This window comes from Carassius gibelio, chromosome A4, assembly GCF_023724105.1.
Source record: "Carassius gibelio isolate Cgi1373 ecotype wild population from Czech Republic chromosome A4, carGib1.2-hapl.c, whole genome shotgun sequence".
In the NCBI taxonomy this organism is placed as follows: domain Eukaryota; kingdom Metazoa; phylum Chordata; class Actinopteri; order Cypriniformes; family Cyprinidae; genus Carassius; species Carassius gibelio.
The window spans coordinates 10,053,395-10,067,848 of record NC_068374.1 but is presented as its reverse complement, the minus strand read 5'-3'; the positions used below and the strand labels follow the sequence as shown (position 1 = coordinate 10,067,848).

The window sequence follows — 14,454 nt, the reverse complement described above, 5'->3', positions numbered from 1 at the left end:
TAAACAAAGTGACAGCTAGAAGTGAGTGGACTGAGTCTCTTTGACTCCTGAATGACAGAAGCTGTTGTGATGAAACGTTCTTTCACTTCTAAGATCTTTGATAATAATACCAACTGCATAGTGAGTGCCCTAGCAACTTCCCAGCAACAGTCTAGCAACCACCCCAAGTTCCTTAGCAACTGCATAGCATCTGTAGCCCAGTATTTTTTAAATCTATCAAACATTATTTAAAATGACTAAACTAAAACTTGTGTTTACTGACTGAATGTGATTCTGTGTGTTTTCTAGCGTGGATCATGGAGGAGAATCCAGGATTACAGCAGGAATAAAGAAATGTATGTCTACACAAACACACACACACTCTCTCACTCTCTCTCTCTCGCACACACACACACACACAGACACACTCTCTCTCTCTCTCTCTCTCTCGCACACACACACAGACACACACTCTCTCTCTCTCTCTCACACACACACACACACTCTCTCTCTCTCACTCTCTCTCTCTCTCTCTCGGGCTTCCGGTTTCCGGTTTCTGTTTGCGTGCGTGAGTGAGTGGTTGTGGATGGAGAGCTTGCGTTTTACAACTTTTTGATACACGACTGTGGTGAGCTTTTTCCTCTTTTTCACTCGCATGAAAAAGGTAAGACATCATTTATCGCTTTTTCTTTTTTCAAAGAAGCTGAATAGGCGGGCTGTTGAAAAGTTGTATTGTTTGAAAGTTAGCGGGGAATGGCGTCCTCTGTGACGCCGCCGCTGTCCATTGGACACGGGGTTCATTTCATCATGGATCCTGGAGTCAAGATGGAAGAGGCTTTGCTTGCGGTAGGTGAACAGGTTGGCTATGATAATATATCTTGTGCATCTCGAATGAATAAAGCTGCTGTTTTTTTTTGAAAGAGGAACGTTTGGTTTATGTTTTGATTGAAAGTGGAGTCTTTATTAATGATACGTTTGTTCAGGTATCGCCGCTATCTGTGCCGTCAACTAGAGTAGTTATTTAGGTGTTCCACCTTTTATCCCTAATGAATTGATTGAACAGGAATTGCGTAGGTTTGGAAAATTTGCAAGTGGATTTAAGACGGTGACTCTGGGATGTAGAGATGCCCGTTTAAAACATGTAATCTCACTTAGGAGGCACGTGTTCATGTTTTTGGATTCCCCGACACAGTCTTTGGATGTTTCGTTCAAAATAAAGCATGGAGGAGGATATTACACAGTGTATGCCAATTCAGGGAGCATGAAGTGTTTTGAATGCGGGGATGTAGGATACAAGCGTCTTGCTTGCCCGCATAGAGAACAAGTGGAACGTGTAGAGAGACCTACTGAACAGAGTTATAGCTTCCAGCAGCAATTATGTTTCTCAAGGTGAACGGATTTTCCCCATGGCTTCACTTACATTCAGTCCTTCTCCTGCATTTTCAACTTCTTCTGAACTCCCTCCAACTTTATCAACTGGAACTGACTGCTCTACAAGCACATCAGCTTTCTCATTTTCTAATAGAGCGTGAGCAGTACAGCAAAAATAGACCGGACGCCGAAACCCCCGCTGCACTGCTGTTGACGCGACGCTCCTGCTTGACGCTCATGTGCTGCTCCTGGTTTCGGTGTGAATGCACTCGTTGATTAACATGGACGTCGAAAAAAATATGCGCTGCTCGCGCACCACTCACGCTTGCGGTGTGAAACGGGTTAGTCTAACTTGTAACGTTATTTATCTGTCATTAATGTAAGTACAAGCACAAGTCTATGCCACTATGTGTAAATATACAGCTATTCATTTAGCTGATGCTATAAGTGAAAGTGGCCAGCTGTATTTTTTTACTTACCCTGCAGCACATGTCCATAACGCTAAAATATGTGATGTCCAGGAGAAAATTAGCAACGTTGGCATCTGTGTTCAAATTCTTCTCCGTTTTCAGCCGTCTCCATCTTTCAAAAGCATCTCCAATACAAATTCTGGTTTTATTTTGGACTTTGTCAAGACAAATTTCTGAATTATAACGAGGTCTTTTTGATTTAGTAACATTAGACATTTTTATCCTACTGGAGTTAGGGTAGGTTACAGCAAAGCTGGCAACACGGATCCCAAAGCACTACTGACTTCGTGATTGGTCAGGCCAAAACACAAAATGACAACATCAGCATCAGTTGAGGGCTGCAAGTCCACTTTTTAAATGACAATATCCTGGCCGGACCACTGTTGTCAGTGATATAGGTATTTGAAATGAACATGATTTCTTAATGTCTAGTGACACATCAGGGCCATTTTATGATTAATTGAAATACATTTCTTACATACAGCTCCTTTAATGGTCAAAGCTGATATAGAGGGTTCAATCTATTGTTTTATTAATATTTATGCACCTAATATTGGGACTGAAAGAATACATTTTTTTTTGTAATATTAAGAAAAGTCTTGAACAAAGTGATTGTGATTGTTATTTTGGGTGGAGACTGGAATTGTACTGTGGATTTTAACATTGATAGGCTTAGCGAAGAGCCTCATTTGCAATCCAGTAAAAACCTAAAAAAGTTATTACTTCATTTTGATTTGGTAGATGCATGGAGAATTAAATTTCCAAATGTAAAACAATATACATGGGTGAAGGTTGTGGATGGAAGGGTGAGTGCAGCCAGACTGGATAGATTTTATATGTCACAAGGGCTTAGATCTAAATTAACTGATAGCTCTATTAGACCAGTCGGTTTCTCTGATCATCATCTTATTATCATAACACTTATTTTAAAGCAAGAAGTAAATATATCTCAGTGGCATTTTAATAACAAACTACTTCAGGATGATGTTTTTTGTGAGAACTTTAAGATTTTCTTGGATAAGTGGAAAGTAAAAAAACATTCTTTTGAGTCTTTAAATCAGTGGTGGGAGATTGGAAAGGCTCAAATTAGAATTTTTTGTCAACAGTATACCTCTTTTTCTTCTGTGATGTTAAAACAGGCTATAGAGGTGGTGGAGCGGGCCATAAGACGAATTGAAAATAATTTTTTAAATGATGAGGAGACTGGAAATAATGAATTGCAAACAAAAAGGTTGGAGTTGAAATCCTTGTTACAAGAAAAAGTGAAAGGAGCACTTGTGAGGTCACGATATATTCAGTTAAAAGATATGGATGCCTCAAGTACTTTCTTTTTCAACTTGGAGAAAACTTTTGTGAAAGATCAGCGTATGACATGTTTAAGATGTTTAGATGGTCATGTAACAACAGATGGAGTGGAAATAAGGAGATGCGCTGTGGACTTCTATACCAAGTTGTTTGACAAGGAACAATGTGGTGAGCAATGTGTCCACGAGCTTTTAAAAGGTCTTCCTCAACTGTGTGAATCAGAACAAGTCGAACTGGATAAAGAATTAAGCTTGGAAGAACTCACAACTGCGGTAAATCAGCTGGCATCTGAGCGTGCACCTTGATTAGATGGACTCACTATTGATTTTTATAAACACTTTTGGAAGGTTATTGGCTCTGATTTACATGAGGTTTTAATGAGTTTGTATGATGAAATGTACTCCCAGCCTCCTGTAGAAGGGCTGTTCTCACATTACTTCCTTAAAAAGGGAGATTTAACTGAACTTAAGAATTGGAGACCTGTTGCTCTTTTGTGTACCGATTATAACGTGCTATCTAGAGCCTTGTCTAATAGGTTAAAGCCTTACATTGGTTTACTGGTACATATGAATCAGACCTATTGCATTCCAGATCGTACTATAATGGACAATTTGTTTTTAATGAGAGATGTGATGGATGTGTGTAATGTATATAATGAAAGTGTTGGAATTTTATCCCTAGACCAAGAGAAAGCCTTCGATAGAATAGATCACAATTTTCTATTTTCAGTTTTCAAAGCTTTTGGTTTTGGAGAAGAAATTATAGCTTGGGTGAGTCTTCTTTATAATAATGCTTCCTGTATGGTCAAGGTGGGAGGGGGCCTTAGTCGACCAATACCAGTAAAAATGGGAATAAGACAAGGCTGCCCTATTTCGGGACTGCTGTATTCATTATCGATTTAACCCTTTTTATGTTTTTTAAGAAAACATTTGACTGGTTTTAGTTTACCAGGTTATATAACTGATTCACCTTTAGTTGTATCTGCGTATGCAGATGATATTAATATTTTTTGTCAAAAATGAAAAAGATATACATCCAATGCTTTGAAATGTTTTGAGAAGGCTTCCTCATCAAAAGTTAATTGGGATAAAAGTGAAGCGTTAAAAGTGGGACAGTGGAAAGAGGAAAAGATACCTGTTTTACCTGGTGGTTTGAAGTGGGGAAGTGATGGGATAAAAATTTTGGGTGTTTTCCTTGGCACACAACAATTTCAAGAAAAGAATTGGGAGGGGTTAATGGAAAAGGTGTGTGCAAAAATTTCTGAATGGAGATGGTTGCTTCCCCAGATGTCGTACAGAGGACGTGTTTTAGTAATTAATAATTTGATTGCTTCTATGCTTTTGCATAAGGTTATGGTTTTAAATCCACCAAAGGCATTGATTACAAGTGTGCAGAAGATAATTCTGGATTTCTTTTGGTCAGGGTATTTTTGGATTAGGGCTGCTGCTCTATATCTCCCACTTTGTGAGGGAGGTCAGGGGCTTGTTGATTTATCTTCTCGAATAGTGGCTTTCAGACTTAAAACTGCACAAAGATTTTTATATGAAAATGGATTGATATGGCATGAAACTGCAAAATTGCTTTTACAGAAGGTAGGGAGGTTGGGTTATAGTAAACATTTTTTTCTGCTGAAACTTGAAGAGGTACAGTAGGTGGCCAGCCTATCTGGGGCTTACCGCCGCGGCAGTGGTAACTGTAATTCAGTCGCGTGTTAAAATCATTCGCAAAACTACCGCCAGGTGGCGCAAAGGGACGGATTGCGAAATGAATGTAATTGTAAAATGAGATAAAAGAAGGACGTAAAACAACAATAACATTATGATATAACATTGTAACATTAAAAAAAAACATATTTTTTTTTACAATTTGTTAATTTTTAAAATGTAGGATAGTCTTTGACTACAGTCTACTAAACAAAAATTAAAAGAAGACCTTAACACAAAGGATCATATGCATGCTATTTTTATTAAACAGTAAATAAATATAAGGCCTATATATATATATATATATATATATATATATATATATATATATATATAAGCTAAATGTTTTAATTTCAATTTCATTTCGGTTCATTCTTGGTTTAAAAAAATCTTCAGGTTCCATATGCAGAGCGAAATGGGAACGGTCCAGCATTTAGCAATAATTAGTATTAACTCTGTTATTATTCTTGATTTTTCAAACTACCAGCATTTTTGAATTATGCCTTATGTGTGACCAAAAATTAAGTATTATTTGTTTCAGCTGTTTGATCGCTGGTGCCTCGCGCACATATTCACTGGAAACAGCAGTCGTTCACCAGACATTCAGCGTGAGCACTTTGACATATTGTTAATTATGATTTTTTTTTTCATCGATACTGAAACGCACACAGCCTATTTACCTCATGAATAATAGTTAAGCTTCAAATGGGCAACATCACAAATATGGAAACGTTTGATTTCTCCCGATTGAGAAAGCCCAAGCTTACCTTATGATTAGCTTTACTGCAATTATATTTATCCACTAGAATTATTTATTTTAAATTTTTGTTTTGTTCTGATAAATTTGTTAAATTTAAAGGATTTGTTGTAAAATATTTTGTAATAGCCTATTTTTTTCCTCTCACAAACTCTGATTTATTTTTTAGCGTGTTTAAAAAAAAAAAAAAAAAAAAACATGCAGCAAACGAATAGGTGATTGATCCGTTAAAATGAAACCTATACATGACTCATATATTTTTTTCCTCTGACAAACTTAATTTATTTTTTAGCGTGTTTAAAAAATAAAAAATAAAGAAAACATTCAGCAAATGAAAATAGGCGATTAATCCGTTAAAATGTGTTACTCTTGGTTAACAGTAATTATAATTATTTTACTTCAGAACAGAGCCTGGGACTAATCTAGGTTATCAATGTTTTTTTTTTTGTTTTTTTTCAGTGCATCTGAAAATGACTTTGTTCATTACATTCACTTCACGCGATCTGGCGCAGATCAGCCTCCCGCAAAGCTCAGCTGTGGACGATTTAAAAATGTTTGATATAAAGCAGTGGTTCTCAACCCGCGGCCCGTCACGAATTCAAATGCGGCCTGCACCACATGCTGAATAAAAAAATAAAATGTTATTATTTACATCAATTAAAAAAATTATGCTACTAATGAAATATAAGCTATATCCTAATGTTTATGTGATTTTTTTTTTCTTCATATATTATTTTCAGACATGAGCACTGCATTTAACGAACACATACAAGCGCGCACTTTGGCAGAATTCAATTCAAATAGTCATCAACAGCCATTAGGTAAATTGCCTTTAAGGTAAAATTGCGCATCAGAATGGACAAATTTGTTTTTTAAGAAAAAAAAAAAAGAAATTCAAAGAAATGCCAGCGAATGAACATGTACAAACTGTGAATAGTTGCAGTATCAGTATTGAAGGAGAAGTGCTGGATTTTCGTTTTTATTTTATTTTTTTTGCCCCGCAACTCAGATAAATGTAAACACCATACACTATGTAGCCTAACAATCCTTAATTGAAGAAATGTGGCAAAATATCTCAAGAGAGAACCTCATATTATTAAAGTGTTTTCCATATTTGGATCAAAAAGGATACATTTGTGAACGCCCATTTTCTGAAATGTTGCGCGTCAGGTCATGCAAGCCTGCATCTTAAACCCTCTGTTAAACTTTCTGCGTCCGTGAGTCCGCTATGGACCGTTAGGAAGGCGTGAAGTAAAAATCGTCATTGGAGAGTGTGTGCCGAGGCTCTGAGCAGACGACCGCGTGGACAGGTGCGCCTGGTCAGTAGGCTTCAAAAACAAAATTGCACATGTGCAGGCAGAGTGAAGAAGCTCATTGCTACTCGAACCTGTGCAATCCGTCAATAAAAGAATATAAAGACAGCGATGTGCAATAATTCTGGGCAATTGCAGAGCTGGCCATCAGCCTGCGCATTCAGAAGAATAAATTGAAGAAGTCTGCGTCCGCGCTGGCCGTGTCTGCGTCCGGATTGCTCATGCGGAAAGTATAACACAGGAGTTACAATCGCAACTTCTTTGTGCTGTTACTCCTTTCAAGCTGAATCTAACAAAATTGGTCAGCTCCCGACAGCATCAGGTGTTTTATTTATGGGGAGTAGAATTGTTTATTTCAATGAATGTAATAGATTATATATCATAATAGTTAGGCTATAATATTATAAATCAGGTTGGTTTGTATTGCTGACGTAATATGTAAATTATATGCGTAGACTTGCACTTAGACCATAGTGCGGCTCGCTGGAAAAAAGGTTGAGAGCCACTGATATAAAGGTTGCTGTCCCATTTTATACAGGAATTGTTCATTTTAAAAAATCAAATTATATTGTTAGTTCTAATTATATTGTTAACACAAGTTCATTTAGAACTTTTTTTTTTTACTTATAAACTCCTTGAGAAGTGAAAGTTAGTTTAATTGTATTTTAATTCAAGTTTAAAAAAAAAGGTTTTAATTGCTTAAATTATTTTTATTAATGAATAATATGTTATCATGTTTATTCTTGTAAAAAATAAGTGTTTATTCTTTAGGAAAACAAGGGAAAAAATAAGGGACAATCCGAATATTTGTTTTGCTTTACCTATTTATGTAAGCTACAATTATTCAAATAATAATAATAATAAAATAATGTCATTAAAAAATACCATTGGCCTGAGTAATTTTGACCATTGTAGAATTGTGACTTTAAAGATTAGTCATTTAGGTGGTAAAAATACTGTGAAATTAATAATGGCATGGATTTTAGAGCATAACAACTGAAGGTTTATGAAACATTAGCCAATAAAGCATTTTTTTAAACAACGGAACTTAAAGTTGTGAACTAAAATATTATTTCAACCATACAGCATGTGAATAAATAAAATGCATAACGTTTCATTATTCATAAAATGCATAACGTTTCTGGTGTTTGGATATGTACTTCAATATAATGAGCTCCAAGTTTAAGAATAGTCCTAGACTTCTCTCAATTTTCAATTTCAATTCAATATTGCTTTATTGGCATGAATGTAAATTATACAATATTGCCAAAGCTTAGTGTACATATATAGAAGAAATAGAATAAATTATAACAAAAAAATGGACATCACAGTAATGGAACTGATTATAATAACATCTTATAATATTAAACTAACAAATTATAACATTTGTGTGAACGTTTGATTCCACAGTCTTAAACTTACATAGAAATACACAAACATACTAAGGGTCACTGTGGTGCACAATAGGGTCAGACACACTGAGGTCACACACACACACACACACACACGTTCACCTGCTGTCTCTCAGGCTGTGGCACGTCCACACCTATCTCGCAGCCAGTGCTGCTGTGTGTCCCTCTCCTAATATTATTTTTAATTTTTCTGTTTCACTAATTGCTGTAAAGTTCTGTATTAAATTTGTGAATTTGTTCAAGTATAGTTCTCTTATGGAGGTGTATTTCTGACAGTGCAGGAGGAAGTGCGTCTCTGTCTCGATCTCTCCTGTCTGACAGTGAGCACACACTCTTCTCTCTCTGGGTAACCAGCTCTTTCGGTGTCTGCCCGTCTCGATGGCTAGACTGTGCTCACTCTCTCTCTCTCTCACACACACACACACACACACACACACTCAGCTCTTTCTGTGTCTGCCGGTCTCGATGGCTAGACTGTGCTCACTGAGCCTGTACTTGGTCAGGATCCGTCTCTGCTTTGTGTCTCTGACACTCTGGAGATAATCTTCATATTCATAATCAGATTTTAGGGTTCGATAGAATTGTAATTTACTTTGTGTTTTAGTTTCTTGATCCCAATGTTCCAGGTATGTATTTTTAGATTGTTTGGTACTTTGGTTGATTTTGATGTTTTGGTGAGAAGCAGTGCTGGTCTGAGACTGGTTAGTGTTAGTAGAGTTAGTCTGGTTAGTAAGTCTCAGAACTAGCTGACTGAGTGGACTCTTTTCAGGGTTCAGTTCTTGGGTTTGTAGTGCTTTAAAATGTAGCGATTCTGTGGGACTTGATTTCAGATGCATCCAGAATTTGAGGGATCTTTTATGCATATTGATAATCAATGGGAATCGGCCTAATTCTGCCCTACATGCGTTATTGGGTGTTCTTCTTTGTAATTTTAGAATCATTTTGCAGAATTCTGTGTGTAGGGCTTCTGTTGGATGTCTGTCCCATCTAGTGTAGCTCTGATCACTGAGTGGACCCCAAACCTCACTTCCATACAGCGCTATGGGCTGAAGCACACTATCAAAGATTTAACACCAGATTGGAATCAGTATTTCAATATTTTGGAATTTTTTCCTGATTGCATTATAAAGCTCTTCGAGCTTTATCTTTGAGGGCATTCACTGCCGAACTGAAACTGCCCGATGCAGTGAGGGTCAGGCCGAGGTAAGTGTACTGCATCGTGTGTTCTAGAGCGGTGCTGCCTAGACTGAACTGGTGTCTGTGTTCCTGACACCTGGGCTTCTTCTGAAACACCAGCGTTGGACTCAGGCTACAGCCCTGCCGCACTCCTCTTTTCTGGGTGAAGAATTCTGTATGTTTGTTGCCAATTCGGATCGCACATTTGTTGTTCGAATACATCGATTTTATAATGTCAAAAACGTTACCCCCACAACACTTTGTAAAAGTTTATAGTATAATCCGTCGTGCCAAATAGAATCAAATGCTTTTTTGAAATCGACAAAGCATGCAAATATTTTTCCATTTTGGGTCTGTTTTACGTGTTTATTGATTAGGGTGTGTAGGGTGTAAATGTGGTCAGTCGTTCTGTGATTTGGAAGGAAGCCAATCTGACTCGGGCTCAGGACATTGTGCTCGTTAAGGAAGTTTACCATTCTATGGTTTAAAATACTGCTAAATAACTTCCCCAGATTACTGCTCACACAGATGCCTCTGAAATTATTCGGGTCCAATCGGTCTCCACTCTTGTGAATAGGGGTAATGAGTCCTCGGCTCCAGACGTCAGGAAAGCAGCCTTAACTAAGAATAATGTTGAATAATTTGAGCACAGCTGTCTGAAGCTCAGGTGTGCTGTGTTTCAGCATTTCACCTAGAATGCTGTCAGGACCACAAGATCTCTTACATTTTTGGCTTTTGAGTTTGTTTGTCAATTCTTTAAATGTAATTGGGAAGTCAAGTGGATTTTGATTATTTCTAATAGTGTCTTCATAAGTTTGTAGATTTTGTTTGATCAGATCATAATTGTCATTGAGTTGTTTTGGTGGGATTTCTTGATATACATTTTCAAAGTGTTGTGTCCAAATGTTTCCGTCTTGTATTGGTAGATCTTGTGGTTTTGTTGTGCTCCGATTATTCCACATATCCCAGAACTGATTTATTGAATGTTCTATTTCTTCTAAACTTTTGTTCAGATGGTGTTGCTTTTTTGCTCTAATTGTGTCTTTGTATTGTTTTAGTTTTGAACAGTATTCAGTTCTTATGTCGGTGTCGTATGGTTCTTTATGTTTCAGATTTGATAATTTTCTAAGTTGTTTTCTTAATGTTTTACAGTCTAAGTCAAACCATTTTTCATCTTTTGGTGTTTTTTTAATGAATTTTTTGCCTTTCTTTTTTAATTCACTTATATATGCTGCTTTTTGAAATATGTTATTGATTTCATTTGTAGCCAAATTAACACCATCTTTAGTTGTTTCAAATTGTTTATTCATAAATAAAGTGATTAGATGTTTCAGTTCTTCAGAATTCAGGGCATGGATGAATTTCTCTGCGCTGTCTGAAGTCCATCTGTATTTCTGCTGGACCTGAAACATTGTGCAGGTTTCCAGCTTGATTTGTTCTGGTGTGTGATTTGTTTTAATATAAATGTTAGTTTGGTTATGGTCAGAAAGTGGAGTTTGCTGTTTGACAGTGAATGCACTGAAGGAGGAGGGGTCCATGTCAGTGATGGCGTAGTCAACTACACTAGCTCCAAGAGCTGAACAACACGTGAACCTCCCTAAAGAGTCCCCTCGGATCCTGCCATTTAGGATGTACAGGCCTAAAGCTCGGCAGAGGTGCACTAACTCAGAACCAGTTTTGTTTATAGTTTGGTCAAGATTATTTCTTGGTGGAAGATTTCTTGTGAGACCCAGGGAGCTCTGGCCAAAGATATATTGATTTCCCTTTGGATCTATGTAATCAGGTTCAGATCCAGGTCTTGCATTAAAGTCTCCACTCTCTCTCTCTCACACACACACTCTCTCTCTCTCTCTCTCTCTCTCTCTCTCTCTCTCTCTCTCTCTCTCTCAACACACACACACACACACACACTCTCTCTCTCTCTCTCTCTCTCTATCTGTCACTGTTATTTCCGGTGCGAGCGTGAGCGTGTAGAGGCGGAGTGGTGTGCTGTGAGTCAAACTTTTTTTTCCCCCCTTTTCTTTCCCTCTCTCTACTATATCTGTCCCTGACGGCATGTTTATAGTTGGTTCTTTGGGGTTTTTCTCGGGCCGCGTGCTATCCGCTCTTTTGAGGAAGCATGTCGGCCCCACGCATGCAGGCGTTGAGCTCACTTACGCGGCGGCACGGTGTAAAGGTGGGGTCCGCGGTGAGCGTGGAAGATTGTTGTTTGGCAATTGGAGAGGTGGTTGGGCACGAAAGTGTGCTTTCCGCCTCGAGAATGAATGGTGCTATGGTAGTTTTTCTTGATAGTATTGATAAGGCTAATGAAATAGTTGAGCACGGAATAATTATAAGCGGTGAACTTGTCCCTGTCTTGCCCCTTTCTCTACCGGCTAAGCGAGTTACATTGTCAAATGTCCCACCATTTGTGAGCGATGATATTTTAACCCAAGCTTTATCTCGGTATGGTAAATTAGTTTCCCCGATCAAAAAAATCCCAATCAGCAGTGTTTCTCCTCGGTTGAAACATATTGTTTCCTTTAGGTGTTTTGTGTACATGATTATTAAGGATGACGCTGATTTGGATATGTCACTTAATTTTCGGATCGACGATTTTGATTATGTTGTTTTTGTCACCACTGCAAAGATGAAATGTTTTTCTTGCAATAGTTTTGGCCACTTAGTTCGCAACTGTCCAGATAAGCTTGCAGCAAATGAAAGGAATGTAATTGAGAATTCTGATAGTGGTGATGCGGCTGATGTTGCCGGTGCAGCGGCGCTGGAATCCCCGGGGGAAGGCGCGCTGGTGACGGCTACAGGTATATCCAGCGAGATCGCGACTGGATCGACCTCGTCACAACCGCCCTCAGTTTCAGATCACACTGAAATGCTTTCGGATGCAGGTGTGAAGGATCTAGCAGGTGTGTCACAAGGCTCTACAGTCTGTAGTGATGAGCAAAATGATAGAGCTTCAGGAAATAATTCAGCTGTATTGCAAGAAATGTCTGAGGAGAGTAGTTGTGTAAGAACGGAAGAAGAGAAATCCATTTTTAAAATACCCCAAAAAAGGAAGAAAAGTGACAAAGTACTTGATGCTAAAATAAGCAAAAAAAGTGAAATGCCTAGAGATGAAGAGCAGGATACTGAGAGTGATGGTGAGTCTTCTGACTCTAGTGTGTCTCTTTCTCAATGCGAGTTTGATGGACGGAGTTATGAGCTTGATGACATTAAGTTATTTCTCAGGTCGACTAAAAATAAAAGAGGTGTGCAAGTGCAGGAATATTTTCCTGATTTAAAACAGTTTGTTGAAAAAGCGAAGGGCTTAATGGCAGAGGGGTCTTTCACGAACAAAGAAGTCTACCGATTAAAGAAAATCGTGAGAAATCTTAACAATGCCCTGAATAATGACACTGGTTAACGTAAACAGCAGGAATGCTAATTTTTCTTTGCTTTTTGGTTTGTTTTTTTCTTTCTTATTAGTCATGAGTGAAGTGCATTTAGCCACTTTGAATGTCAATGGTGCTAGAGATATCAGAAAAAGAACAACAATATATGAAGTAATCAAACAGAAAAATATTGATGTTGCTTTTTTACAAGAAACCCACAGCGATGTGAAAAATGCTGTTGACTGGTTAAGAGAGTTTGATGGCACTGCTGTGCTAAGCCATAATACTTCTGTCAGTGGGGGAGTGGCCATTTTATTTGCAAAGAATTTTAGTCCTGTTTCTTACCTAGTTGATGAAATTGTTAAAGGTAGGCTCTTGAAAGTTCGAGCAGTTTTTGAAAATTATGTGTTTGTCTTTATTTTTGTGTATGTTCCTGCTGTACCAGTTGAACGATTGTTTTTTTTTAGACACATTGTGCTCGACTTTGCAAAATTGTTGCACAGAAGATTTTTTATTTCTAGGTGGAGATTTTAATTGTACTGAGCTCAATTTAGACAGGAATCACATTGAGCCTCATTTATCTTCTCGTAACCGTCTTATTCATATTATAAAAAAATATGAATTATGTGATATCTGGAGATCTTTGAATGGCAGTGAAAGGCAGTACACTTGGGTTCACACACGTGATAATGTTATTTCTTTGGCCAGACTGGATAGATTTTATAGCTTTAATTTTCATCTTAACATTTTTAGTAAGTGTTATATTACACCAGTAAGTTTTTCGGATCACAGTATGGTGCAATGTAAATTTATTCTAAGCTCAATTAAACCCAAAAGTGCATATTGGCATTTTAACATTAAACTACTAAATGATAATTTTTTTAAAGAATCATTCAAGTCTTTTTGGGAAGTCTATAAAACAATGAAGTCTTCTTTTCATTCATTACAACAATGGTGGGATTTTGGTAAGATCCAGATAAAGCAGTTTACACAACAGTACACTCACAATGTCACTAAGGAGTTGACTCGGTCATTAGAACTTTTGGAAAGAGTAATACTTGAATCTCAGAACTTAGCTCACTCTACTGGTGAAACTAGACACATGGAAGATTGCTCTAAGAAGAAAGCACAGTTAGCAGATCTACTGGGGTATAAAACGCAGGGGGCTCTGGTTCGTTCACGCTTTCAAAGCCTTGACCAGATGGATGCACCATCCAAATACTTCTTCAGCTTGGAAAAAAAGAATGGGCAGAGGCGTTTTATTTATGCACTGCGTTCTGAAAATGGCGTTTTGTTATCTGACCCTGCTGATATTCGGAGGAGAGCAGTTCTTTTTTATCAAAATCTGTACAGAAGCGAGCTTGATTCAGGGTGCTGTGTGGAAAGTGTCTTCTTTGAAAGCTTACCTAAAGTCTCTGTGGAGGCTAATGTGGAGCTTTCAGGAGTGTTGACACTGGGAGAACTTTTTAAGGCTCTTCAAAGCATGGAGTCTGGGAGGGCTCCAGGAGTGGATGGCCTCCCAGTTGACTTTTATAAGGCTTTTTGGTTGGAACTGGGAGAGGATCTGCTTGAGGTACTCAGTGCCAGCTTGTTAGAGGGT

General features: G+C 37.8%; 1 protein-coding gene across 1 annotated transcript in view; it reads left to right on the top strand.

Moving 5' to 3' along the window:
• Nucleotides 1–14,454, top strand: part of LOC127969855 (NACHT, LRR and PYD domains-containing protein 3-like) — a 63,208-nt gene that overhangs the window by 44,618 nt on the left and 4,136 nt on the right. Inside the window, exon 8 of the mRNA XM_052571981.1 lies at nt 289–335. Coding sequence (XP_052427941.1) covers nt 289–335 — 47 coding nt within the window. The remainder of the gene's footprint in view (nt 1–288; nt 336–14,454) is intronic.